This window comes from Symphalangus syndactylus, chromosome 24 (genome assembly GCF_028878055.3).
Source record: "Symphalangus syndactylus isolate Jambi chromosome 24, NHGRI_mSymSyn1-v2.1_pri, whole genome shotgun sequence".
Lineage (NCBI taxonomy): Eukaryota > Metazoa > Chordata > Mammalia > Primates > Hylobatidae > Symphalangus > Symphalangus syndactylus.
In genome coordinates, this window is record NC_072446.2 from 44,983,374 (window position 1) to 45,008,888 (window position 25,515).

The following is a 25,515-nucleotide window of genomic DNA, read 5'->3' on the forward strand; positions in this document are numbered from 1 at the left end:
TTGCGTCACAGGATGGAGTTTTATTGGGAGGACATTCTGGACGGGCTCCCAGCAAGAGTCTGGCAATGGAGCATGAAAATGAATGCGCCTGGAATGAGGGAGGGTGCGGCCTCTGCTACACAAATTTCACCTGGCCCCCAACTGCCTCCCAGCCTGTTAGCTCCTGTGCCAACTCCCCACTTCTCTCTCTGTTTTTCAACCCAAATCCTAGAGCAGAGGGCTCTTAGCTCTTCCTACCATCTCCACCAGGCTGCAGGGGGAGTCACTAGCCCACTCAAGAGCTCTCTCCTCTTGGTCCCTGATTCGCAGGGGCACGTGATTCCTTCTTGGTAACTCTCTTTAACAGCCTGACACAGGGCCTCCAGGAAAAGGACAGGAGCTCACTCAATCATGAACAGGGATGCATCTGGAGCAGGAACAAGGATGCTGACGACATCTGTGTCTGCCCTCCACTCTTGTAAGTGCCAGTAAGGCAGTACCCAGTCCCTGGGGGTAGGGGTGGTGATGGTGGGAATGAGGGCATCTCTTCTTTCAGGGGCCAAATCTGGCACAAGGATATCTGCTTAGGCAACTCCACTGACTGGCATGCTCTCTCCCTAGGAAAACACCAAATCTTTTTTATTTCCTCAGTCTTAGTGTGAGAGTGATCACCTCTTCCAGGAAGCCCATGACCAGAATGGCCAGGGGCACACCCTGGCCCTCAGTAGATGGGCACTGAGACAAAACATGGCCTGCTGGTGGCATTCCCAACAACATCAAAAGTCCCAGGGATGAGCTCACAGTTGGGAGTCCTTTAGAAGTCCAATTCCAAATGTCCTCTGGACTCAAAATAAAAACATTTCCCAGTCTCCCTTGTAGCTTGGAGTAGCCATGTGACAATACTCCCGCCAATGGGAAGTGAGTGGAAAAGTCATGTGCAGCTTCTGGGTTGCATTCACCGTGGGCATAGGTGTGCTTCTACCTCCACTCCTCCTTCTTCTGGCTGGAGGGCATGTGGACAATGAGGGGCCATGGTGAGCCTCACAATCAAAGGCAACATTTTAGGGATAGAGAAAAGGAAGATAGAAGGATCCTGAGCCCCAACATCATAAAAACCATTGTAACAGCAAGACTAGCATGGGAGAGAAAAATAAAATTCTATCATGTTGAAGTCACTGTATTTGGTCTCTTGTTAGAGCAGGCTGACTGATACTCTGCTGAATACAGAGTGCCTTGGTGAGCCTCTGAGGATGCAGGATGCTGTAATCCAACCAAAGTCCAGGGTCACTTTCGAGGAGAAGGATGTGAAGGCAGGGCTTCCTTTGAGGGAGAAATGGAGAGAAGGGAGGAGATCCAGAGAAGAGAGAGCGAGATCAGCTCAGTGCTCTTCAGTGTCCTCCAGGGTCAACACCCTCCTGGGTAGACCTCTCACCACCCATTTTTGGGGGGGCAACAGGCTTGGGGCCAGGTCACAAAAAGTCAGATGTCACAGAGCTGTTTTCGTAGAGGCAGGCAGAACCCAACACTGCCTCATTCACATTCACAGGCTGGAGTCATCACAGATGCTGGCCACTTTCTCCTCCAGAGGGCAGGCAACACCACTGGTCAGCCCAGGGGCGGGGCACAGGATGAGGTCTCACATGTGGCTGCATCAGGATCAATGAGCTTCCCACAGAGAAAACCCTGGTCACAGGAGGCCTCTGGGAGCCAAGGCAGGCCCCCAGGGCCCCAGCCTCAGGCAGGGTCCCAAGAGGATTGGTGGGAGTGTGCATCGCTGGAAGTGTGACTTGGAGCCCTGGCCCACCAGGTGAATCAGCTACAGAAGGGACACACCACAGGAGAGGAGAAACTGACTTTCACTTCTGCCCAGGTGATGGGCAGGCTCAGGAGTGGGGAAGAGGCCTCAGAACAAAGATGAGGGAGTCAGAACATATGTGTCTTGGAAATGGAGGGGATGCTGCTAAGTCCAGAAAGTCTCCCCTAGTCCTCTAAGCCAGCCACCAGCTGACACAGGGATTCTCTCTGCCCCAAGCAGAACAGGGCTCTCCTATCTCCTGAGGGGCTCCTGGTTCCCTGCACGCTCTCCCCAACCTCCCCGTGGTCCCAGGCACCATCCTCTAAATGACAGCAGTCTCCAGATGCCAGTCGGCACTGTGGGTTAGCTGGGTATTATATCTGCCCGCGTGTGTTGAATGGATACCTGTGTGGTCTCTTTCTGAAGAGCCATCTCCACCGAATTCTCACCCATTCTCTGCTTACAAACACGCCTCCTTCTGCAAGGCCCAGAGTGGACTCAGAGAGCCTCTCCCCTCCCCACCGCCTGCCCCCATTCCTCTCCCGCTCCCCACAGGCTGGCTCCAGACCACCAGAGCTTGGGAACCTCATGGAGAGTGGGTGCTTCCTCTGTCTTCCTCCCTAGCCCTTGCTTTAGCACAGCCAGGGCAGAGAGGAGGAAAGAAGAAAACTATAGCAAGGAGGATTTAGGGGCAATTCTAGAAGGGATTCCCAATTTGGAGGGGCAGTCTAGGAAGTAGGCAGCCCGTGAACTTAATAGGAGGTCCTAAAGGACCTGGGGGAATTTGGGGAGAAGATGAGGTGGGCTGCGTTACCCCAATCTTCTGGCCCACTCCCAGCTCCAGACCCACCTCCAGGTGTAGCAGGCCCCCAGGCCCAACAGCAGGAGCAGGAGGCCCACCAGCAGTCCCAGGACCCAGAGCAGCTGCTGGAACTGATGCAGGTGGTGCAGGGCTGGAACACAGAGCGGGACTCAGGGCAGCCACAGCTGCAAGCCCCCAGTGCTTCCTTCCAAAGGGACCCACCCAAGATGACACCTTCTAACTTTTGCTTTATCTCTGAAGCTCTCCAAACAAGGGAGCTCCTAGCAATCAGTTTAGAGTAGACAGGCAAATCGTGCTGCAGCAGGAGGGATACAGGGAAGGAAGCCTTTGGGCCTAAGAGCTGGCCTTTTGTGCAGAGTGGCCTGGGAGATGGAGCCCCCTCCCCTCACCTCTGACGCCAAAGTAGGTGGAGGTAGAGGCAGAGCCCAGGGCATTTGAGGCAGAACACACGTATTCCCCTTGGTCGCTGGGCCTCAGCGCCTCGATGTCCACCCTCAGGGCATTGGGGGAAGCCAGGACATGAATGTGTGGCTCTGCAGGAGCACCCTGGGGCTGACTGGAGGCCACCAGTCGACTGCCAAGGTGGAGAGACAGGCTGGCGAGCGGCTCGCTGTCCACTCGGCAATCCAGGATGCCCCGGAGGCCACCCTCAGGCTCCACGAAGACCATCATGGTGGGCGTCTTGGGAGGGTCTGTGGGGAGGAAGGGAGTATGGTGATTGCAGAAAATGACCACAAATTCCTCCCTCCCTGTACCCATGCACAGTGACTTTGCTGCTCCTCCCATTAAGAGGCAGAACCTATTTCCTCACTCCTTGAATCTGTGACTCAGTTTGACCAACTGAAGAAAGAAGTGACGTTGTGCAACTTCAGAGCCAGACCTCAAGAGGCCTTGTAGCTTCTGCTCTGCTGGTTGGAACACAACAATGTGGGAAGCCCAGGCCAGCCTGCTGGGCACATGTGGCCCAACCAGCAGCCACGAGCATGCAGTCATCTGAGACCACTGGATAACTGCAGCCACATGAGGTGTGAACAACAGAAGAACTCCCCAGCTGAGCCCAGCCCACAGAATTGAGCAAATAACATGGCTTTTGTTTGAAGCAGTAAGTTTTGGTGTGGTCAATAGCAATAGCTGACCGATACAGTGTGGGCCTTGGTGAAGGCTGGGGTGGGAGACCAAGACTGATGAGGGCTTATTGTGTGCCAGACACTCAGCATGCTTTCTTTTGTTTTTTTCTTTTCTTTTTTTTTTTTTTTGAGACAGAGTCTCAGTCTGTCACCCAGGCTGGAGTGCATTGTGGTGATCTTGGCTCACTGCAACCTCCACCTCCCAGGTTCAAGCGAGTCTCCTGCCTCAGCCTCCTGAATAGCTGGGATTACAGGTGTATGCCATCATGCCGTGCTAATTTTTGTATTTTTAGTAGAGACAGAGTTTCGCCATATTGACCAAGCTAGTCTCGAACTCCTGGCCTCAAGTGATCTGCCCGCCTCAGCCTCTCAAAGAGCTGGGATTACAGGCATGAGCCCCCGTACCCAGCCATTTATTTCTTATACTACTTGCAAGATGAGGTGAATGATGTATTCCCCATTTTACAAGGTCACACAACCAGACACTGGGAGAGCCAGGATTCCAACCTAGGACTCAATATCCGTGAAGCCTTCACTCTTGGCAGACAGAAGAGGAGGAAGAACTGAGGTGGGCACGTGAGATGTGGGGAGACTAAGGCGGGGAGGGGGTTCACACTCACAGAGCACACGGAGCATGACTGGAGCAGAGGCAGCAGCCCCAGTGGGGAGCTCAGCCAGGCAGTGGTACATCCCAGCTTGAGCACGAGCCACGTGGGTGAAGGTGAGAGTGGGCACAGGCTCCGTGTGCAGCCGCCGGTCATTCCAGAACCATGCAAAGGTGGAGTTGCCCACAGGCCCAGGGCCACCCAGGAGGCGGCAGCTGAGGTTCAGGGCAGCGCCCTCAGGCACGTCCAGGCCAGGCTCCGCCACCACGCGCGCCCCTGTGGGCGGAGGATAGAGAGATGGTTGGGGATTTGTAGGCCTCGGGGGCTGGAGCCTCTGGGTGGGACCTCTGAGGGGCCTCTGCACATTGTGGGAAGGTCTCAGTCTGACTTGGGATTGGGCTTTCCAAGGTGGAACTGTGCCCCCTCCAGTGGGAGCTGAGCCTCCTCCATCAGATTAGGCTTCTCAAGGCAGGGCTTTCTCAGACCAGACAGCCCGCTCTAGTGGGAGCTCCAGCCCCTCTCATGGACTTGGACCTGACAGCATCAGAGCCCCTCCTCCTCCTCTCTCTCCCACTCACCTTCTACCTGCAACCGCCCGATGGTGCTGATTGAGCCCAGCAAGTTTTGGGCTGTGCAAACATAGGTGTCATCACCTGCAGGGACATCTTGCACCTGCAGCCGTAGGGCATTTCGGGCCACCTGGACATGGCTTGTCCCTGATGCCAAGCTGTGGACCCCGCTGCTCGTGGCCAGCACCTTGCCATCGTGAGATAGGGCCAGCTCAGCAGGTGGCTCACTGTCCACTGTGCACTGTATCACAGCCATGGATCTGGCCCTGGAGTCCCGGAAGGAGGACAGGACAGCGTCCTGAGGGGCATCTGTGGGCAGGCAGGGCACAGATGGGGGCCTTGCTTAGGCACCCTGTACTGCCCATTGCCCAGCTGCCTGGGGTTGGCCAGGCTGAAGCCTCTGGACCAATGGCCACTTCCTAGAAGTGACACCTTCCCAGGAGTCCTGTGGGCAGAGTACTCCAGGCAGGGCTTATAGGACTGTCTCTTTCTCCAGCACCGATGTCCTCTTTCCCCAACTGCCCATTCCTGGGCCCACTGCAGTCCTGTGCCCACTCCCACCAGAGCCTAGAAGCACCCTCCACCACCCTCCTCCTGGGCAGCCCTGGCCAAGGACCCTCTGCTCACAGAGGACTTGCAGGGCAGCAGGACGGGAGCTGCGGGTGCCCTGGGCATCCTGGGCCTGGCAAGAGTAGGCGCCTGCATGAGCCCGCGTGGCCACCGGGAATGAGAGCGAGGCAGCTGGACCCTCCTGCAGCCAACGACCATTGTGGTACCAGGTATAGAGAGTGGGTGGGTGGGCAGCAGGGTCCTCACAGGTCACTGTGGTGGGGGCACCTTCAGGCACGGTAGCTTCTGGAGCCAGGATCACCCGCACACCTGTACCAAGGAGGCCAGGATCAGCTGGGCCCAGCCAGACATCACAGTGGGTTTCCATCTCAGTGGGCTTGGCCTGGGCCCTGCCTTACCCTCCAGCCGCAGCTCCAGGGATGTGTTGGCCTGGCCCAGAGGGCTGCGGGCAGAGCAGCTGTAGAAACCCTCGTCACTGGGCTGTGGCTCCCGCAGCTCCAGGCGCAGGGTGTTGGGGACAGAGGCTGCTGTTGAGGAGGCCAAGAGGCGACCGGCGTGGCTGAGGGCCAGCTGGGCAGGTGGGCGGCTGTCTACAGTGCACAGTACCAGGGCCAGCTGCCCACCATGGCTCTCCAGGAGGTAGGTCAGGCGCAGGTTGCGGGGTGCGTCTGCAGGGCATGAGAGGCTTACACGGAGTCACAGGCGACAGCCTGCAGGAGGCCAGTTTGCAGGTCGCATTCAAACTCAGGAGGGCCCTGGTTCCCCACCCCCCATGGCTCCCAACCACCCAATCTGAGGCACTGCTCCTCTGCCCGGACAGGACTCACCCCAGTGCCCCTACTCTAATGCTCCTTGCCCAGTGCTCCACTAGCTACTGGGTACCGAGTTCCCCATTGGACACCTGTGGGGTTCCGGCCATGCCCTGATCCCTGTGGGCTTCTGTCATTCCTGTCAGTCCCACCCTGCATCCAGCCAGACTCACAGAGGACGTCCAAGGTGATAGGTCTGGAGAGGCGGGGTGCCTGACCAGGGGGGCCCACACCGCAGCGGTAGGAGGTGGCATCCCTGACTGTGACATTGGGTAGGGGGATAGAGTGGGCATCCAGGCGCTGCTGCCCATCCTGGTACCATGTGTAGGTGAGCTGGGCCGGGTGAGTGGTCCACACAAGGCAGGTCAGGTTCACCAGCTGCCCCTCCTGCACGGTGGCCCCGGGCCACACCTGCACATTCACAGCTGGGGAGAGGGAGGGCACAGGACACCAGTGAGGGTCTTGAGGCTGTGTACAGCAGGCCACCTGTCTCCATGTGGGCAAGCTGCCCCTACTGCTGGGGAGCCCCTTGGCCTTTGGGAGCCTCAGGTGGCCCACCTATAAATGGGGCTTAGAGGTCGAGCTTGGGAATAGCCCACTGGCTCCTGAGTGGTCCCAAGTAGAGTTCCACAGAGTCCTGGAAGGCCCTGAGCTCCTCCCTGACCCTGGCTGGGGGCAAATGGGGAGACCACAGACCTCCCCTCCCCTGCTGCACTTTCTCCTGAAATTCCCTGTTTAGTTTTATCCACTGGGCATACATGTAAAATTTGGTGTTTAAAAAAGGTTCTCCCAAGAAACTCAAGTCTGGAGTCCACCACCCTTAGGAAGGGTGGGAATGGGGACTATTCCCATGCCCCCAGGCTTCTAGAACCCTGTCCCACCTCCTCTCCTCTTTTAAAGGAGCACACATGCACACACACACACACACACACACACTGACCTTGAGCGTCGAAGTCAGCTGAGGCCGAAGCCTGGCCCAGGGTGTTGGAGGCCTCACAGGTGTAGACACCCTCATCCTCCAGCATTGCCCCGTGGATCTCCAGACGCAGTGTGTTGGGGGCCACAGCCACCTGCAGCCTGGGAGAGCTGCCTTCAGGTCCCCCCACACCTTGTAGGGTGGAGGCCACGAGGCGGTCCCTGTGGAGCAGCCGAAGCTGGGCCGGAGGGTCACTGTCCACACGGCACAGGAGGAGGCCCAATCGCCCAGGGCCTGTGTCCATCAGGGTAGTGAGTGTGACGTGGCGTGGGGCATCTACACAGGGTGGGGAGTGGTCAGGACCCAGCCAGGGGGTCCCTCATCCAGGGCTGTGTCATGTGACAGAGCCCGGGACCAGGGGACTGCATTCCTTCCCCCACACCTGGATGGGACAAAAGTCCTTACAGGACACGTGGAGGCTGATGGGTGCAGCTAGGCTCGTGGTGGCTGAGCCTGGGGCCTGGGCTTGGCAATGATAGGCCCCAGCTTGTGTCAAAGTTATGGCTGCAAAGCGGAGTTTAGCTGAGGTCGACTCCTGGAGGGGCTGGCCATCCCGATACCAACGATATGAGGTCCCCTCTGGGACTCCTGTGGGTACCTGGCAGCTCAGGACCACAGCCTGGCCCTCTTGGAGCTCAGGTGATGGCGACACCTGGACCCAGGCTCCTGCAGGGGAAAACCAAGAGCAGGTGAAGGCTCTCCACCACACCTCTCACAGTCTGGGACCATGTGCGTGTCTACCTAGGACTACACAACCCTACCCCGTGTGTTGGAGCTGCAGCCCCCTTCCAGACCACCGGCAGGGCCCACTCAGCCCCATGCCTTGGCCCCTCCTGCTCCCCACTCTCCTGCACAGGCTCCATCCTGGCATTTACCTCCCACCACCTGGTGGGATGGTTTTACTGTGTCAGTCATATTTCGCCTACCAAAGCATAAGCCTTATGGGCACTGGACTTGTGTGACCTGTGACCCCAGTTCCAGGCACTGTGCCTGCATGTGTTAGCTCCTGACAAATGTTGGTTCAACCCATAAAGTACTGAAAAGGGAAGGATTTAGATCATCCCAGGGCCATCGTCCTAACTAGGAGCTGGACTCAGCATGGGTGACCAAGGGCTTGAAAGGGAATGTTAGCAGCTATGTGATCTTGAGCGCCCTCGCCAGGCTAGCCCTGCATCCAGGCCACAAGAGCACAGGACCTGGGGACCAGGCAAAGGGCAGCTCCTCAGTGGCCCCTGGGTCTGAAGCAGGAGAACCCCAGGTTGCAGGGAGTGAGATGGAGGGACAGCTGGAATGCTAAGCAAGAACACAGACCACGCCTGACACCACAGCTAGCAGGGTCATGCAACTGGGGAAAAGCTCCTAAAACTCATATATATATACTATATTATATATAGTATAGATATATGATATGTAATATATAGTATAGATATATGATATATATTATATATTATATATAGCATAGATATATAATATATAATATATAGCATAGATATATAATATATATAATATATAGTATAGATATATAATATGTATAATATATAGTATAGATATATAATATATACACATACACACACATATATGTGTATATAAAGAATATGAATATATTATGCATAAGAATATACATAATGTATATTTGTACGTGTATATACATACATAAACATATATGCATAATATAAATATACATATGTATGAGAATGTTTACTATGTAACAAAATTATATAATCACAAAATAAGTTATTTCAGAAAGTGCTCCCACCAAGCAAGCCACCTTGTGAATTGCCATTGCCTCCTAGTGGCTGCTGCAGTTATTACAGGTGAAAATATCTAGCTGGAGGCAAAGGGAGGCCTTCTGCTGGCTGGAAACTGCCATTACCAGGACTGAAAAAGACACATTTCTGCTGCACAAAATTCACAGCACCCAGCCCAAAGTCTGACCAGAGTAGCCCCCAGGGCATCAGAGTCTACCATATCTTCAGAAGACTGACACTCACCTCGGACCTGGAAGAAGAGTGAGGTGTTGGATGATCCAAGAACATTTGTGGCCTCACAGCGGTAGCTGCCAGAGTCCCCAAGGCCCAGTTCTCGGACCTCTAACTTCAGGGAGTTGGCCTCAGCCTTAGCCTGGAGCCGACTGTGGGATGGGACCTGGGGACCCAGGCTGGTGGCCAGGAGGTGCTCCCCATGGAACAGGGCCAGCAAGGCCAGGGGACGGCTGTCCACAGTGCAGACAAACAGAGCCATGTGGCCCTGGCCCATGTCTAGGAGGGCTGACAGCTTTGGAGGGTCCGGGGGATCTGCAGGAACAGAGGGAGCTGAGGCCACCCAGCCTAGCTCACCACATTACAACTACCACACTATGTCCCCCACCTCCTGCCACACACACAGCCTAAGCCATGCTCTTTCCTCCCCAAACCCCAGCCCAGACCCTGCTTCTCCCCAGACCACCCCTCCACCTTCCAAGTCCCCAGGCTGCCCATGCTGGTCACCCACAGAGTACATTCAGGAGCACGGGAGTGGAGAGCTGGGCGCCAGCCTCGGTCAGGATGCGGCAGGTGTAAAGGGCAGCATCAGTTCTGGCCACCGGCAGCAGTGTCATGGTCTCCAGGGGACCCTGGGCCCACAGCACCCCATTTCGGAACCAGGAGAAGTTGGCAGGGCTGCCAGCGGCTTCCCGGCTCACATTGCAAGTCAAGTTGGCTTCTGTGCCCTCCTGAAGCGTGTGTGATGGTGCAATGACCAGGACAGTAGCTGGAGAGCAGGCAGCACAGGCTCACTGACCACCCCTGGCCCCCAGGAGCCAGGGGTCCAGCCGCCCAGCCTGGAAGGAACAGGAAGGAGGCCCCCTGGGGTGCTCACAGGGTTGGGGAGAAAAGCAAGCCAGCTCACAGGGCAGCCTAGGAGAAGTGGGCCCTGGGAACTGTGGGGGCCCTGGGCAGAGAGGGTTGCAGTACAGGGAAGGAGGACAAGGCAGCCCAACTGTCCCGGCTGGGGAGTCCTTCCTCAGGGACCAGCTGTGATGCCTGTCCCCGGCCTGAACAGAGATCATGGGAAGGAACAGCTCTGATCTTCCTGAATGTGGAGGAGGGCAGCGAGGGGCCCCCACTGCTGCACAGAGTGGTTTTGCCTGATTAGATCTTCCTCAGAGCAGAACAGTCCAGAGCTCCAGCCCCTGCCCCCATGCCGCCCATTCCCTGCCCGACTCACCCTGGCCATTGAAGGTGGCTGAGGCAGAGGCATTGCCCAGGGCATTGCTGGCCTCACAGAGGTACAAGCCCTCCTCCTCCAGCAAAGGGTTGTGAATCTCCACACGCAGCAAGTTGGGGGCTTTGGTGACCTTTATGCGTGGGAAACAGCCCCCACAGGTGCTGCAGCCACCCCCTGACGGCAGGGAAGTGGCCACAACACGGTCCTTGTGGAACAGCTGCAGCCTGGCAGGGGGGTCGCTGTCTACACGGCACAAAAGGAGACCTCGCCGTCCAGCCCCGGCCCCAGCGGCATCAAGGTCCAGCCTGGTGGTGAATGTTGGTTGGCGAGGGGGGTCTGCAGGGAGGAAGAACATGGGCACTCATCCCACGGTTGCTGCCAGGGCCCCACAAGCCTGGCTAGGCTCCCAGAATACACTGGACAAAGGCAGATCTCCAAGGCTGCCCCAAACAGCTGTGCACTGCACAAGGGCAGCCAGACCAGGGTGGGTGGAACTCAAGCTAGGCTCATGCTCCTCAAGCTAGCTGTGCCCTGATGCTTACTGAGTCTTCCCAGAAGAAGGAGCACCATTTTCTAGTTCAGACAAAGGTGCTGTATGGGCTGGCTGCCACCTTGCATAAGTCCCATCTGCTGCTGAGCAGGGTGTCCACCTAGCAATCCCTGGGGGTCATGCTCTCTGCTCCCACCCTGCACCCAATGCCTTACCACGGAGCCTCCCCTCAAGATCTGCCCTGCAGCTTATCTCTGATCTCCAAGCCAGCTCCTGTGATACTAGCGAATGCATAGAATGGCCTCTTCCTGAAGGCTTCTGGAGACAGTTGGCCAAAAGAGAGCAATCAGCCAAGGCCCCCATGTGATCTCACTCAGACACCAGAAAACTTTGCAGAGGCTGCTGCCCTCTGACAGTTCCGGGACGTGGCTCTGGCACACACGTGTCAGGGGAAGCCTCTGGAATCAGGCCCTTGGTCTTATACGGAGCCTCCCCGCTTGGCGGATGCAGAGGCACTGTCTGTCCCTGTGCTGAGGGGCTTTGCCTTGGCGTCTATGGGAGCCCAGCACAGCCTGTGGGGCATGTGCACAAATAGAGGAGTGTGGTGTCCCAGGGCTCACCCATGAGGACAAAGCATGGATGTGGTGCCCATGCTGAGCTTGAGGCTGGGACAGAGGAGCCCACAGGGCTGGGATTGGAGGGTAAAGACATGGGGAGGTAGAGAAGACCCCAGCCTCATTTCCTAAACTTCAGCCCCAGGTGGAAAGGCCCATTGTGGCCAGGTCTGTGACCCAGCCCTCCTGATGCAGACTGTGGGGCAGGGCAGGACAGAGCTGGGGGGCCTGGAGGAGGTGGGGTGGCTGGGGGGCCTGGAGGAGGTGGGGTGGCTGGTGGGTCCCGGCAGGAGGCTGCAGCAGGTGGTGGCTGCTCACAGAGCACAGTGAGAATGGCTGGTGAAGAGGGGCCACTGGCACTGTGGCTGTCCCGGGCCCGGCAGTGGTATGAGCCGGCGTCAGTGCTGGAGGCTGCAGGGAGCAGGAGGCTGCTGCTGGGACCCTCGTGAAGCAGGGCTCCATTCTGGTACCAGGAGAAGCGGGCATCAGGTGTGGGGCTCAGGCCGCTTCTGCAGCTCAGTGTCACTGCCTGTCCTTCCACCACCTCGGCTGCTGGGCTGATGAGGAGACGGGCGGCTGCGGGGAGAGGAAGAGGCTGGGAAGGGTCCTGCCTCTCAACCCCACATGCTGCCCTATACAGAAAGCCTTCCAGGGTTCTCCTTTCCCCACACTACTGTAGGTAGCTCTGGGCTTTGTGGTGGATCAGGAGGGTTTGCCCTTTAATGCCAAATCAGATCTATTGGTAGTAGCTGGCTGCAGCGTGGTTGAAAATTCAGAGCCAGAGCCCAGGCTTATGTCCAACACCTGGCTTGGCTGCGCATGGTAGCTCATACCTGTAATCTTAGCACTTTGGGAGACTGAGGCAGAAGGATCGTTTGAGGCCAAGAGTTCCAGACCAGCCTAGGCAACATAGTGAGACTCCATCTCAAACAATTTTTTTTTCTTTTTTTTTTGAGACTGAATCTCACTCTGTCTCCCAGGCTGGAGTGCAGTGGCGTGATCCTGGCTCACTGCAACCTCTGCCTCCTGGGTTCAAGTGATTCTCCTGCCTCAGCCTCCCAAGTAGCTAGGATTATAGGTGTGCCACCACACCCAGCTAATGTTATATATTTAGTAGAGACAGGGTTTCACCATGTTAGCCAGGCAGATCTCGAACTCCCGACCTCTGGTGATCCACCCGCCTCAGCCTCCCAAAGTGCTGGGATTAGAGGTGTGAGCCACTGTGGCCAGCAATTTTTTTTTTTTTTTTTTTTTTTTTTTTTTTTTTTTTTTGAGATGGAGTCTTCCTCCGTCAGCCAGGCTGGAGTGCAGTGGCGCGATCTCAGCTCACTACAACCTCTGCCTCCCAGGTTCAAGCAATTATCCTGCCTCAGCCTCCCAAGTAGCTGGGACTACAGGTGTGCGCCACCACACCCAGCTAATTTTTGTATTTTTAGTAGAGAGGGGGTTTCACCACGTTGGCCAGGCTGATCTCAAGCTCCTGACCTTGGGTGATCTGCCTGCCTCGGCCTCCCAAAGTGCTGGGATTACAGGCATGAGCCACCGTGCCTGGCTACAGTTTTTTTTTTTTTGTAATTAGCTGGGTGTGGTGACATGGGCCTGTAGTCTCAGCTGTTTGGGAGGCTGAGATGGGAGGATGGCTTGAGCCCAGGAGTTTGAGGCTGCAGTGAGCCATGAACTTACCATTGCACTCCGGCCTGGGCAACAGAGCAACACCCTATCTCAAAAAACAAAAACAAAAACCTGGCTTGATCAATTAGCTACCATGCCCTCAGGAGAAGAGAAGGACAGTGCACATACTGAAAGTTGGAAGACGCTACTTTTCTTTTTCTCTTTTTCTTTTTTTTTTTTTGAGACAGAGTCTCATTCTTGTCGCCCAGGCTGGAGTGCAGTGGTGCTATCTTGGCTCACTGCAACCTCCACATCCTGGGTTCAAGCAATTCTCTTGCCTTAGCCTCCCAAGTAGCTGGGATTACAGGCACTCACCACCATGCCCAGCTAATTTTTGTATTTTTAGTAGAGATGGGGTTTCACCATGTTGGCTAGGATGGTCTCGATCTCTTGACCTCGTGATCCACCCACCTCGGCCTCCCAAAGTGCTGGGATTACAGGAGTGAGCCACTGCGCCCAGCCAGAAGACCCTGCTTTTCTATTTGGCTTCCCACATCTGACTGCTAGCATACAGCCTGCTCCCAAAGTTTCATAATTAAAAAATAACGAATGCTTCTGAGGGACTCTCCAAGTTTAGAGTCAGGGTATGTGCAAAAGGAATGATGTGACCTGTTGTGTTTCCCTTTTTGCCTTGACTTTCAGGAAGCTCTGAGGTTGGGTCACTGCACAGCCCCTGTCTTTTATGTGACGTAGCCAGTTAGCTCAGTCCTGCAGTTGAGTGCACTAGACTTCTAGAAGGAACAGACTGGAGCAGGCTCCTCCTCAGGCTCCCTCCACTCTCCCTGGCTGCCAGTGCCCGTCTTACCATTGCCATGGAAGTCCAGGGTGGAGGTTGCATTTCCAAGGGAGTTGGTGGCTGAGCACTTGTACTCCCCACTGTCAGCTTCTTCCAGCTCTCGGATCTCCAGGCGCAGGGAGTTGGGACCAGAGGTACCACTGAAGCGTGGGCTGTGATCACTGTCCCCGGAGGTGGAGGCCAGGATATGACCCCCATGTGACAGCACCAGTGTTGCCAGGGGCTCACTGACCACAGAGCAGTGAAGGATGCCCACAAGTCCCGCCTGGGTCTCCAGGAAGGCTGTCAGGACTGGGGTGAGAGGCGGGTCTGTGTAGAGACGAGAGGTGAGCTTGTCACCCTCAGACAAGGGCATTCCCTGGATACCCTGATACAACCCGTGACCTATGCACCCCTTTGTCCCACACTGCCCTGCGAGAAAGGGGCGATCCCAAAGTGCCTGAGTGCCTGCTGAATACACTTTTGTCCTTGGCTGGGCTGGGCATATCACTCTGTTGTCGCAGTCAGTGTTCAGGGCCACCCTGCAAGTGGGGATAGGAGCCCCACTTCAAAGATGAGAAAACTAATAGAGAGACCTGGCTAGGGACAGCACCTCAGCCAGGTGACCAAAGTAAGCATCATCAGCAATGGGACTAGCTGACACAGAGTGCCTCCTGACAGGGCAGAGCAGCACGTCTGCGGCCTTCCCACCCAGCGGGCATGGTCTCAGGCCATTCAAGTCAGGCAAATGTGGAGTGAGGGACCTCCTCAGAACAGCAGGCCTGAACTCTGCAAATTTCAATGTCAAGAATGACAAGGAAAGACTGAGGAACAGTCCCAGACTAACGGAGAATGAAGAGACTCAACGACCCAATGCAATGTGTGAACTGTGATTGTATTCTGGACCAGAAAAAAAATGGCTACAAAAGACAGTGTTAGGTCCATTGGTAAAATGTGAATATAGATTATAGCTTGGATAATAGTCTTCTATCAGCCGGGTGTAGTGGCTCACACCTGTAATCCCAGTACTTTGGGAGGCCAAGGTGGGTGGATCACCTGAGGTCAGGAGTTCAAGACCATCCTGGCCAACAGAGTGAAACCCTGTCTCTACAAAAACACAAAAATTAGCCAGGCAGGATGGTGGGTGCCTGTAATCCCAGCTACTCGGGAGGCTGAGGCAGGAGGAGAATCGCTTGAGCCCCAGAGGCGGAGGTTGCAGTGAGCCAAGATCGCACCATTGCACTCCACCCTGGGCAACACAGCGAGACACCATCTCAAAAAAAAAAAAGTCTTCTATCAATGCTAAATTTCCTGATCATGATCATTGCATTGTGGTTACGTAAGAGAATGATCTTAGGAATTTAGCGGTAAAGAGGCATCATGTCTGCAACTTCAGGAATATAAATATGTAGGTAGATACATAGATAGATAACATATTCATATGTATATAGAGAGTCCATATATGTATAAGTGCACATGTCCACATAGAGTGGATGTGCATACACACAAGTGCCCATATACGTGCACATGTATATATGCAAGTCTATATCCATATATTCATATGTATGTATATACGTGTGTGTGTCTGTGTAGACAGTGAGAAAGATAAAGCAAATGTGCCAAAATGTTAATAAATGGGAAATCTAGGTTAAAGGTATATAATCATTCTTTGTCTTTCTCTGCAACTTTTCATAAGTTTAAACTTCCAAATATAAAACAGGAGGGAACTAGGGAGGTCAAAGCCTTGCCCAGGTGTGCAGAGCTGGGACGTGAGCTCAAGGCCACCTCCGGGTAAGTGGCCTTGAAGTTCCTATGCCCAGGACCCCAACCCTTCCTTGGGGCTCCACCATCTGGCCCTGCTCTGACCGTGTCCAGTGCCACCCCACCCTGGCCACTTACGGTTGACTACCACGCTGACAGGGCCCGAGCGCTCGCTGCCATGGGCGTTCTGCACCTCACAGAAGTAGAAGCCAGTATCAGCCCTAGTGGCCAAGTGCAGCCGGAGGGTATGGGAGTGGGCGTCCTCCAGCAGGACATGGTTCTTGTACCAGCTGTAGCGGAGATCACTGGGCGCCCCATTGGGTGTGTTGCAGACTAGCGTCACTGTCTGGTTCTCCAGGATGGGACCTGTTGGGCTCACCTGGACCTCAGCCACTGCAATGGCAGCATAGGGAGTGCTGGGGGGTCCCAGCCGACTTCCAGCCCCAGCCCCACACAGTCCCTGGGTCTCAGCCAATCAGCCTCAATCTCTGCACATCCTACACCACCCGCCCGCTGCTACAGTGGAGCCTCCTGGAGTGCTCTGCATCTCTTCATCCAGCTCACCAGGATCCCCCTGACACCCCACCCTTCAGGGGGGTATTGTCACCTGTCTCATGGTAAGGCAGGGCTGGGACTCCACCCCTGCATCCAGGAAGCACTGGGTTATGCCAGTTGCTGGCCCTGCCCTGCCCTGTCTCCCCTCCGTCCCTGAGGCCTGAGCTCCTCCCTATTCTCTGGCCAATATGCAACCTTCCCAAGAACTCACTGAAGATGTGGAGGCTGATGGGGGGTGAGACCAAAGAGCCCACGCCATTCTCAGCTTGGCAGGTGTAGACGCCAGCATCGCTCCAGGCTGCCTGGGGCAGGTGCAGCACACCAGTCTTGGTTTGGAGGCGTACCCCATCCTTGAGCCACTTAATGGAACTGACTGCAGGGTAGCTGCTGTTCACCTGGCAGGTGAGTGTGACTGGCTCACCTGGAAGGATATTCCTCCCCGAGGGGCTGAGGAGGATCTTCACACCCTTGGGGGCATCTGCAAGTCACAGTGGGGGGTATCGGGTAAAGTGCTTGGGGAGGGCAGAGGATGGCACACTTCTTCTTGCCCCCCTTTAAAAGCTCTGTCCTAAGGAAGTATGCCCAGATAAAACAGCAGTCCCCTTCCATCCTCACCCAGGGCATGCTCTGTCCGCCCGTGTCCATCCCTTTCCCGCCCCCTGTGCCTGACGCATTCCTATGCCCATTGAGAGCTGATCATGTGATGCTTGGGCAGCGTCCAGCCTACCCCACCAGATGTAGTTTTCTGCTTCCCAATGCTGTCCATTGCCCCTGCTCTATTTGGGGCAAGCTCCACACACACGGTCATGGGTACCCCACTGCTAGCTTTAGTGGCCTGTGGAAGCTATTGGTAAGGGACCAACCACCTAGTGGGAGGGGGCCAAAGGCAGCATCAAACTAGCTCTGAAAATAGTTACCCAGTTTGTAAGCAAGAGGCCAACAATACAAAGAAACTGCATTTCCTTAAATCTTGTTCCAAAGCCTCTCTCTGTGTATTCAAGTGTTTTATTCTTATTTTTTTAGAAACAGGGTCTGGCTCAGTCACCCAAGCTGGAGTGCAGAGGCACAATCATAGCTCACTGCAGCCTGAAACTCCTGGGCTCAAGTGATCCTCCTGCCTCAGCCTCCCGAGGAACTGGGACTACAGGTGCAAGCCACCACATCCAGCTAATTTTTGTTTTTTAATTTTTTGTAGAGACAGGGTCTCACTATGTTGCCCAGGCTGGGTCTCGAACTCCTTGCCTCAAGCAATTCTCCTGCCTTGGCCTCCCAAAGCACTGGGGTTACAGGTGTGAGCCACTGTATCCGGCCTCAAGTGTTTAATATGTGCCAGGCACTCTTCTAAATACCTTACCTGGATCATCTCCTTTATTTGTTTTTGTTGTTGTTGTTGTTGTTGTTTTTTGTTTGAGACATAGTCTCACTCTGTCACCCAGGCTGGAGTGCAGTGGCACAATCACAACTCAATGCAACTCCACCTCCTGGGTTCAAGCAATCCTAGTGCCTCAGCCTCCTTAGTAACTGGGATTACAGGCATGTGCCACCACAACCGGCTCATTTTTGTATTTTTAGTAGAGATGGGGTTTCACCGTGTTGGCCAAGCTGGTCTTGAATCCCTGGCCTCAAGTGATCCACCCGCCTCAGCCTCCCAAAGTGATGGGATTACAGGCATAAGCCACCGCGCCCAGCCCATCTCCTTTAATTTTTATCATAAATCTATGAGACAGGAACCATCTATTGTTATCTTCACCATAGACATGAGAAAACAGAGGCTCTAGGAGGCAAGGAACTTGCTCGAAGTTTTCACATCTAGTGGATGGGTGGAGCCAGCAGCCGGATGCCTGTGAGCAGCGATTGTTCTAGAATAGGCTGCCCCATTTGAGATGGAAGATGCATAACCAATGGAAACCCGGGCTTTCTCCCCACTGACTCATAGCCGTGCCTGCGTGACACCCTGGTCACCATGGTCATGAGCAGGCTTAAGGCAGGAAAGGGATAAACCCCACCTCACCAGCATCCTCCAGCGCAGGGTAAATCCTGGGGCACTCACTGCCAACCCTGAAGCTGCGTGGGAGCTCCTGTTCCCCAACCCTTTGTGTCTCCCTTTCTCTGCCCAGCCTGGCCTCAAGGACAAGCCCCTTCGAAGCAGTAGGAGGTGGAAGGGAACCATTTAACGAAGCCGTCGGGGCTCAGCAGTGTCTCTCCACTTGCCCTGCCCTGGAGGCCCAGGTGCAGCCTGGTTTTGCGTCAGGAGCAAAGGTTCCATTTCTGTGGGCTGGAGAGGGGCTGGTTTCTGTCAGGGAGCCACAGATGTGCTCAGCCACAAGGGTGTGTCCCCAGACAACTCACACTTCACTTGGAGGTGAATCTCGCTGTGAGCCCTGTGATTGGCCACGGAGAGCTGGCAGCGCAGGATCCGGCCGTGGTCCTGCCAGGACATGGCCATGTGGAGGGTCTCCAGGTGGCTGACGCTGGTGGGCTCAAACTTCTGGCTGTTGAAGGTGACAGAGCGAGCAGGGTCCTGGCCTTGCCACTGCAGTCTGACCTGCTCCTGCAGGCATGCGTAGGGAGTGGAGCAGTTGAAGTCCACCTCTGTGCCCTCCAAAAGCTCCACCGGGGCGGCAATGGTGGGCACCCTGGGCTCCTCTGAGGACAGAGACAGCAGTGCTCAGGACCTGCTTTCACCACCCCTGAGATCCCTTGCCCTGGAAACCCCAGCTGAGGAGAGAGCCCTGGGGAGGGGGCTTTTAGGGGAAGGAAAGGTGCTTTCTACTCCAGCCCCACTTGGGGGAATACAAGGGAGAACCAGGCCTGGGCCTACACAGGGGCTGGAACGGAGGCTGAGACTGGCTGGTGTTAGAGTCAGGACAAGGGCTGGGGCTGACAGCCAAGGGGTCCGGAAGCAGCTTGGGAATCCCTCCCGGGGGCAGCCAGGCCACCCCACTTATCACCTGTTACTGTGACCAAGGTGCCTTTCACATCTGACCAGCGGTTGACCTCACTGATCTCGAAGCGGAAGTTGTAGGAGCCAGAGTCCTCGGGCTGTAGGTCCTTCAGCAGCAGGTTGCACACCTTGTGCTCCGGGTTCCCCATGAACTCGGCGCGGCCGCGGAAGCGGGCCTCCACCAGCTTGGGGTCTGCCGAGTGGCTCGCCACCTGCCGCCGGCCCGAGTAGTCATAGTACCAGATGGTCGTGATGCCATCAGGCACCTCCACGTCGGCAGGGAAGCTGAAGATGCACGGGATAAGCAGGCAAGACCCCTTCACGCCCTGCACGTCCTGGGGACTGGAGACGCCCCATGAGGCCTGGCCTGGGGGAAGAAAGGCAGGGGGACAGAGAGGAGGGTGATACAGGCCTCAGGGTGCCACAGAGCCCTGCGACCTGCCCCAGGGAAGGTGCCCCAGATGGGCTCCCAAACTCTGCCCTGCCCCGAGAAATGCACACTTAGAGCAGCCCTTCTCAGTGCCCCAGGGGTCAGTCCACTGCCTGAGGCTGCTCAGAGGTTTGGTAGGGTGGCTCCAAGACAGATCGCAGCTTCCTGCCCAGCTCCCGGCCACTGCCCGGTTGGGCCCTCCCTTGACCTCAGCAACCAAACATGTGACCCAGGCATAGTCTAATCTGCCAAGGGCTGGACTTATGAAGGCTAGGCCCTGGAAGACAGGCACTAGGCCTGCAAAGCTTACCTGCTCGGAAGAATGAGGCCAGGAGGAGAAGCTTGGGCAAGAAGCCCATAGCAGGTTCTTGTGCTGCTCCTGTTGCCTAAGAGGATGGTGCGCACTGCACTGGCTGGGCACACAGGGGCCTCCAGGGACACCTCTGGGCACTTTAGCCCCAGCACCTGCTAGAAGTCCAAGCCTGTGTCCCCACCTCCTCTGCTGGCCAACCCAATAAGAGGGCAGGGCTCTTAAAGACCTCTGAGTCAGCCACAAGCAGAGAGCCAGGAGGCCACGTGCCCAGCTCAGGCTGTGCCCACGAATGCCCTCACTTGGTGGCCTGCCTCAGAAAAGCCTGTGTGTCCCTTGGCCCTATCCCAAGTTCTGCTTTCCCAGCCCCTCAAGGATACCACCCTAAGGCAGATGAACAGCTGTTTCTCCCTCTTCCCCACTTCCCTGCCCCCTCCCCACCACCCAAGCCAACAGGAACTGGAGCCCAGAGATGCCCAGTGACTCACTCCAAGACACCCAGCTAGAATGATGGTTTCTTCCTGAGGCTTGTCTCCTACCACCTGCCTTGCTAACTATAGACCATAATGGGGCTTTACTGAACTTGCCAAAGTGCTGCCTTTAACAGTCACTCCCCTGCTCAAAAACCTTCTGTGGCTCCCCATTGCCCATGAGATGTGAAAAGTCCTCATTTCCTGCCCCCAGCTCTGTCCCCATTCCCTGCTCTCTGCAGACCCACTCTGGGGGCAGTTCTGTCTGCTCACGGGCTCCCTAGCTGCCCAGCTCTATTTCCACCACAAATAATCTTTGCCTACTGAAACCTTATTCAACCTTCAAGGAGCAGCATGAATTTGGCTTCCAGTTGGAACTTCTCCTTTGAGGTTCCTGTAGCTACCCCAGAGCTATCTCTATTTTCCTTGCCTTGTTTTTTACAGCTTGTGAGAGCCCATTTCTCAGGACCCAGAACTGAAGATATGTGCCCCATAGCAATGCGGAGCCCACCAGGCATTCAGCAAACCCCTTAGTGACTAAGAGAGGGGTGAGGTTTTTAGGGGTTCAGAGTTGAGGTTCAGAGTTGGAGTGGGGAGGTGGCAGGGCAAGTCTAGGTTTGAAAGGTAGCATGAGAGCGCTGTGGAACACATACCCCACTAATATGAGCTCAATGTGTGCTGAATGTACCACATCCAAAAAGGCAGGCCCTCAACCATGGAGTGCCCCTGGTCAGGGAGTGTCTAAGGGGTACCATAGACCTGAGTCTAAAAGGAAGAGATGCCAGAAACACATATAAGTGAAACTATAAAACTCTTAGAAGAAAACATAGGTGAAAATCTTCCTGACCTTGGATTAGGCAATGCTTTCTTAAGTATGAAATTAAAAGCACAGAAAAAAAAATAGGTAAGTTGGACTTCATCAAAATTTAAAACTTGGCCAGACACAGTGGCTCATGACTGTGAACCCAACAGTTTGGGAGGCTGAGGCAGGAGGATCACTTTAGCCCAGGAGTTCAAGACCAGCCTGGGCAATACTGCAAAACTCTGTCTCTACGAAAAATTAAAAAACAGGCCTGTGGTCCCAGCTACTCTGGAGGCTGAAGTGGGAAGATCGCTTGAGCCCAGAGGAGGGGTCGAGGCTGCAGTGAGCCATGATTGCACCACTGCACTCCAGCCTGGGTGACAGAGCAAGACCCTGTCTCAACAGAACAAACAACAGCTGGGCGCGGTGGCTCACGCCTGTAATCCTAGCACTTTGGGAGGCTGAGGCAGGCAGATCACAAGATCAAGAGATTGAGACCATCCTGGCCAACATGGTGAAACCCTGTCTCTACTAAAAATACAAAATTAGCTGGGTGTGGTGGTGTGCACCTCTAGTCCTAGCTACTTGGGAGGCTGAGGCAGGAGAATCACCTGAATCCAGGAGATGGAGGTCGTGGTGAGCCAGGATCACACTACTGTACTCCAGCCTGGTGACAGAGTAAGACTCTGTCTCAAAAAAAAAAAAAAAAAAGGATATGCATCAAAGGACACTATCCAGAGAGTGAATAAAAGGACAACCCACAGAATGGGAGAAAATATTTGTAAATCATTTATCTGATAAAGGACTAATATCCAGAATATATAAAGAATTCCTACAATCAACAACAACAACAACAACAACAACAAACCATGAAATCCAACTCCAAAAATGGGCAAAACACTTGAATAAACATTTCTTCAAAGAAGATATATAACTGGCCAATAAGGACATGAAGATGCTCAACATTACTAGGCATTAGGAAATGCAAATCAAAACCACAGTGAGATACCACTTCACATCCGTTAGAATGGCTATTCACAAACAAACAAAGCAACACAGAAAACAATAAATATTGGTGAGGATGTGAAGTTGAAATTCCTATGTATTGCTGGTGGGAATATAAAATGGTTCCATCACTGTGGAAAACAATTTGGTCATTCCTCAAAACGTCAACATAGAATTACCATATGATCCAGGAATTCCGCTCCTAGGTATATACCCAAAAGTACTGAAAACAGGGACTCTAACAGAGTATACCAATGTTCATGGCAGCACTATTCCACTAAAAGGTGGAAACAGGTCAAGTGTCCACAGTGAATGGATGTGGATAAACAAACTGTGGTATGTACATACAATGGAATATCAATCGGCCATAAGGAGGAATGAATTCTAACATATGTGAACCTTGAAAACATTATGCTCAGTGAAATCAGCCAGACACAAAAGGGCAAATATTGTAGGGTTCCAATTACATGAAATATCCAGACTACGTATATTCAGAGACTGAAAGTAGAGTAGGATAGCAGTAACCAGGGGCTGCAGGGAGGGAGAGTTAATGTTTAATGATTGCTGAGTCTCTCAGATAATGAAAAAGTTCTGGAAATAGTGCTGATGGTTACACAATATTGCAAATGTACTTAATGTCATGGGGTGTACACTTAAAGACAGTTAAAACAGTAAATTTTATATTATGTATATTTCACCACATACACACCCATGTTGCCAACTTTGCAATCCTCCCTGGTCCTAAATGCTGACTTGGCCAAGTGAACGGGGAGGCTGGAAGTGGGGAAAGGAAACTCATGACCTCCCAGCCCCCAGCCCATCCGCCTCAGGGGCTGGGCTCAGCAGATTCCGATGACTACCAGGGGGCACACCTGGGAAGGGGGTGAGCTGAGGCCCAGGGCCGGTCAGGCTGACCAGGTGGGACTTAGCCCGCTGCAGAAGGCAGAAGGTGCCCCGGCAGGGGGGCACAGTACAGGGCGGGATTGGGACAGGAAGGACACCACTCCCCAGGGGACCCAGCCCTCTTGCAGGCTGCCGGAGTGGACTGATCTGGCCATTTGTGGAGGCCCAAGGGCTCGTCTCCAGTTCTCTGGGAAGCCCTAGGCCTCCTCCTCTTCTGGGGAGATGCACCCCCAGCCTCCACAACAGGTTCTTGGCCACTGGAGAATGATATAGCTGGGGCCCTGGGACCAGGACACCTCATCGTGAAGAAAAGCAGCCTGCTGGGCACACTGGGGGTCAGATGTGTCCCTGGCCACAGGGGATGTCAGGGTCAGCTCTGCTATGGCCAGGGCAGCTATCTTGTCCCAGCTCCCCTGTTCCTCCCATTTGGGGTCCCGAAAAGGGCAATCGTGAACCTGATGGAAGAATGGTGGGGTTCTGGACACAGCGACCCCGGAACAGGGCGTGGGGGAGGACCCTTTCCAGGACCACTCCAATCACATAATGTAGAGGCCACCTATGCTTAGCCTGGCCCTAACCCCAAAGGGGTCAGCCCCACCAGAGTCCAGCCTATTGGTTCAGCCTGTTCCACCACAAAGGCCAGCTTCAGCCCAGATAACTGTTCTAGAAAGAGAAAGAGCAGGGACAGCCCAGAAAGCAGATCTCTGTCCCTGTTTGAAAGCCTGGAGTTGAGGGGACAGTGCCCCGCCCCCCGTCCCCCCGCAACTTGGGTTGCAGCTGTGGCCTAGTGAGCAGCCAGAGCCTCCTGGTGGTCGAGGGGAAATTGCGGGTCCCGGGAAAGGGAGCAGTGTGCTAGCAACAGGGAGCAAGCAGCTCTGCAGCCCTGAACCATCCCTCCCTTGGGTGACTCTTTTGGAAATCATTGTCCCCCAGACAGGAAGTTCCTGAGGTTCATCCTTGGGTCTCCAAGTCTTGGGTGCTCTGAAGACAGGATTTTAAATCCCCACTCCTAGTATTGGTATGTGTTGCATCAGGGTGGCTTGAGCTGGCCTGGTACACAGTGGGCACTCACGTTTGCTGCCTGTTTGAGACCAAGTGCCTCAGGAGGTCTTGGAGGGTGCACTGGGGCCCCAATTCCCTGACCTCTGATTCCAGAGGCCAAGTTTAGCTGGGGAAGAAAGGGCAGAGGCAGTTTCCCTGTGGACAGCTAGGCCCAGGTGTACGATTCAGTTTCTGTTTCCTGACCCCAAGGCTTCTCCCCAACTTCCCCATTGGGCTAGAGAAGGAAGAACACAGGGTGACATGTCCAGCTGGAGGTTACTGGCCCACAGATAGGGAGTCAGGGTACAGATGGGCAATTCCTGGAGCAGATTATGGTCAAAATAGTGGAAATCCCCAATCACAGGCCAAATGTTTAATTCTCAGAGCCATAGAATCCATAACTAATGTTTACTGGCTTTGACATGGGCAGTAGAAATTTCACACTTCATTCCTTAATCTGGCTCTAAATGCTTCTGGCTGGAGTGCCCACTCTCCAAACTGTACTGGACAGCACCAGAAGCCCTCCTGTAGACGGACGAAGTGGTGATGGATGAAGTGGAATGGTGCTGGGGTTAGAGTAAGGAGAGATTATCATTGGGCTGGGCTGGGGCTGAGGTCAGGGTGATGGTCAGGTTGGAATTCTGGAAGCAAATTAAGGCTGGGATTGGGGTGGACATTGAGGTTGAGTGATGGGTGGGGGTAAGGGTGAAGGTTGGAGTTGGGTGCAGGTGATGGTTAATATATAGTGAAGGCTGGGTTGAGATGAGGATGGTAGAGTCGGAATTGTGGTTAGGTTTGTGATGATGGATGGTTGGGATTGGATGAGATGAGTAAATGGTTAGGGTTGGGGTGCAAGTGAGGTGAGGGTGAGGTATGGTTGGAATAGGGGCTGGGGCTGGGGCTGAGGTAGGGTCAGAGCAGGGTGATGGTCAGGACTGGGATTGGGATGCAGGTTGGAAGGATTTGGGGTGGTGGAAGGGTTTTAGTTGAGTCCAGCTTTGATTAGTGTCTTGGGCTTGGGTTGGTTTGGGGTCCGCCACTCGCACCCAGCTGGACCCCCCCACCCCTGCCCCTACCCCGCTCAGCCAGTTTCAGCCCAGCCCCGCTTCTAATGCTCCACTCACCCTCCGGGCCCAGGGACCAGGGACAGGGGTACCTGCTCCACAGGAGGAAGTGGCTGCGGGGGTGCTGGACCTGCGGAGAGGAGAACAGGAAGGACGGCCAAGAGCTCCTGGTGCAGCTGGCTCCCCAGGGCTCTGCTGGCTCAAGAGAGAGGGATCCCGTATC

The 25,515-nt window shown here is 54.8% G+C and overlaps 1 protein-coding gene across 2 annotated transcripts; it reads right to left on the reverse strand.

The window, feature by feature from the left end:
* Window positions 1–25,515, reverse strand: SIGLEC1 (sialic acid binding Ig like lectin 1). Of its 2 annotated transcripts, XM_055265646.2 has the most exons (22): window positions 25,385–25,515; window positions 20,008–20,165; window positions 19,275–19,634; window positions 18,673–18,969; window positions 16,535–16,801; window positions 15,907–16,161; window positions 14,038–14,337; window positions 11,880–12,137; window positions 10,458–10,793; window positions 9,744–10,001; window positions 9,245–9,547; window positions 7,659–7,919; window positions 7,218–7,529; window positions 6,451–6,702; window positions 5,867–6,136; window positions 5,526–5,777; window positions 4,908–5,207; window positions 4,345–4,605; window positions 2,987–3,289; window positions 2,625–2,727; window positions 2,180–2,252; window positions 1–1,644 (listed from the first exon to the last, which is right to left on the reverse strand). In XM_055265646.2, the coding sequence occupies exons 2-22, from the start codon at window positions 20,054–20,056 to the stop codon at window positions 1,585–1,587; spliced, it is 5,130 nt and encodes a 1,709-aa protein (XP_055121621.2). In that variant the 5' UTR covers window positions 20,057–20,165; window positions 25,385–25,515; the 3' UTR covers window positions 1–1,584. The 2 variants fall into 2 exon arrangements, with proteins under 2 accessions (XP_055121621.2, XP_055121622.2); XM_055265647.2 differs by lacking the exons at window positions 2,180–2,252; window positions 25,385–25,515 and having other exon boundaries at window positions 20,008–20,162.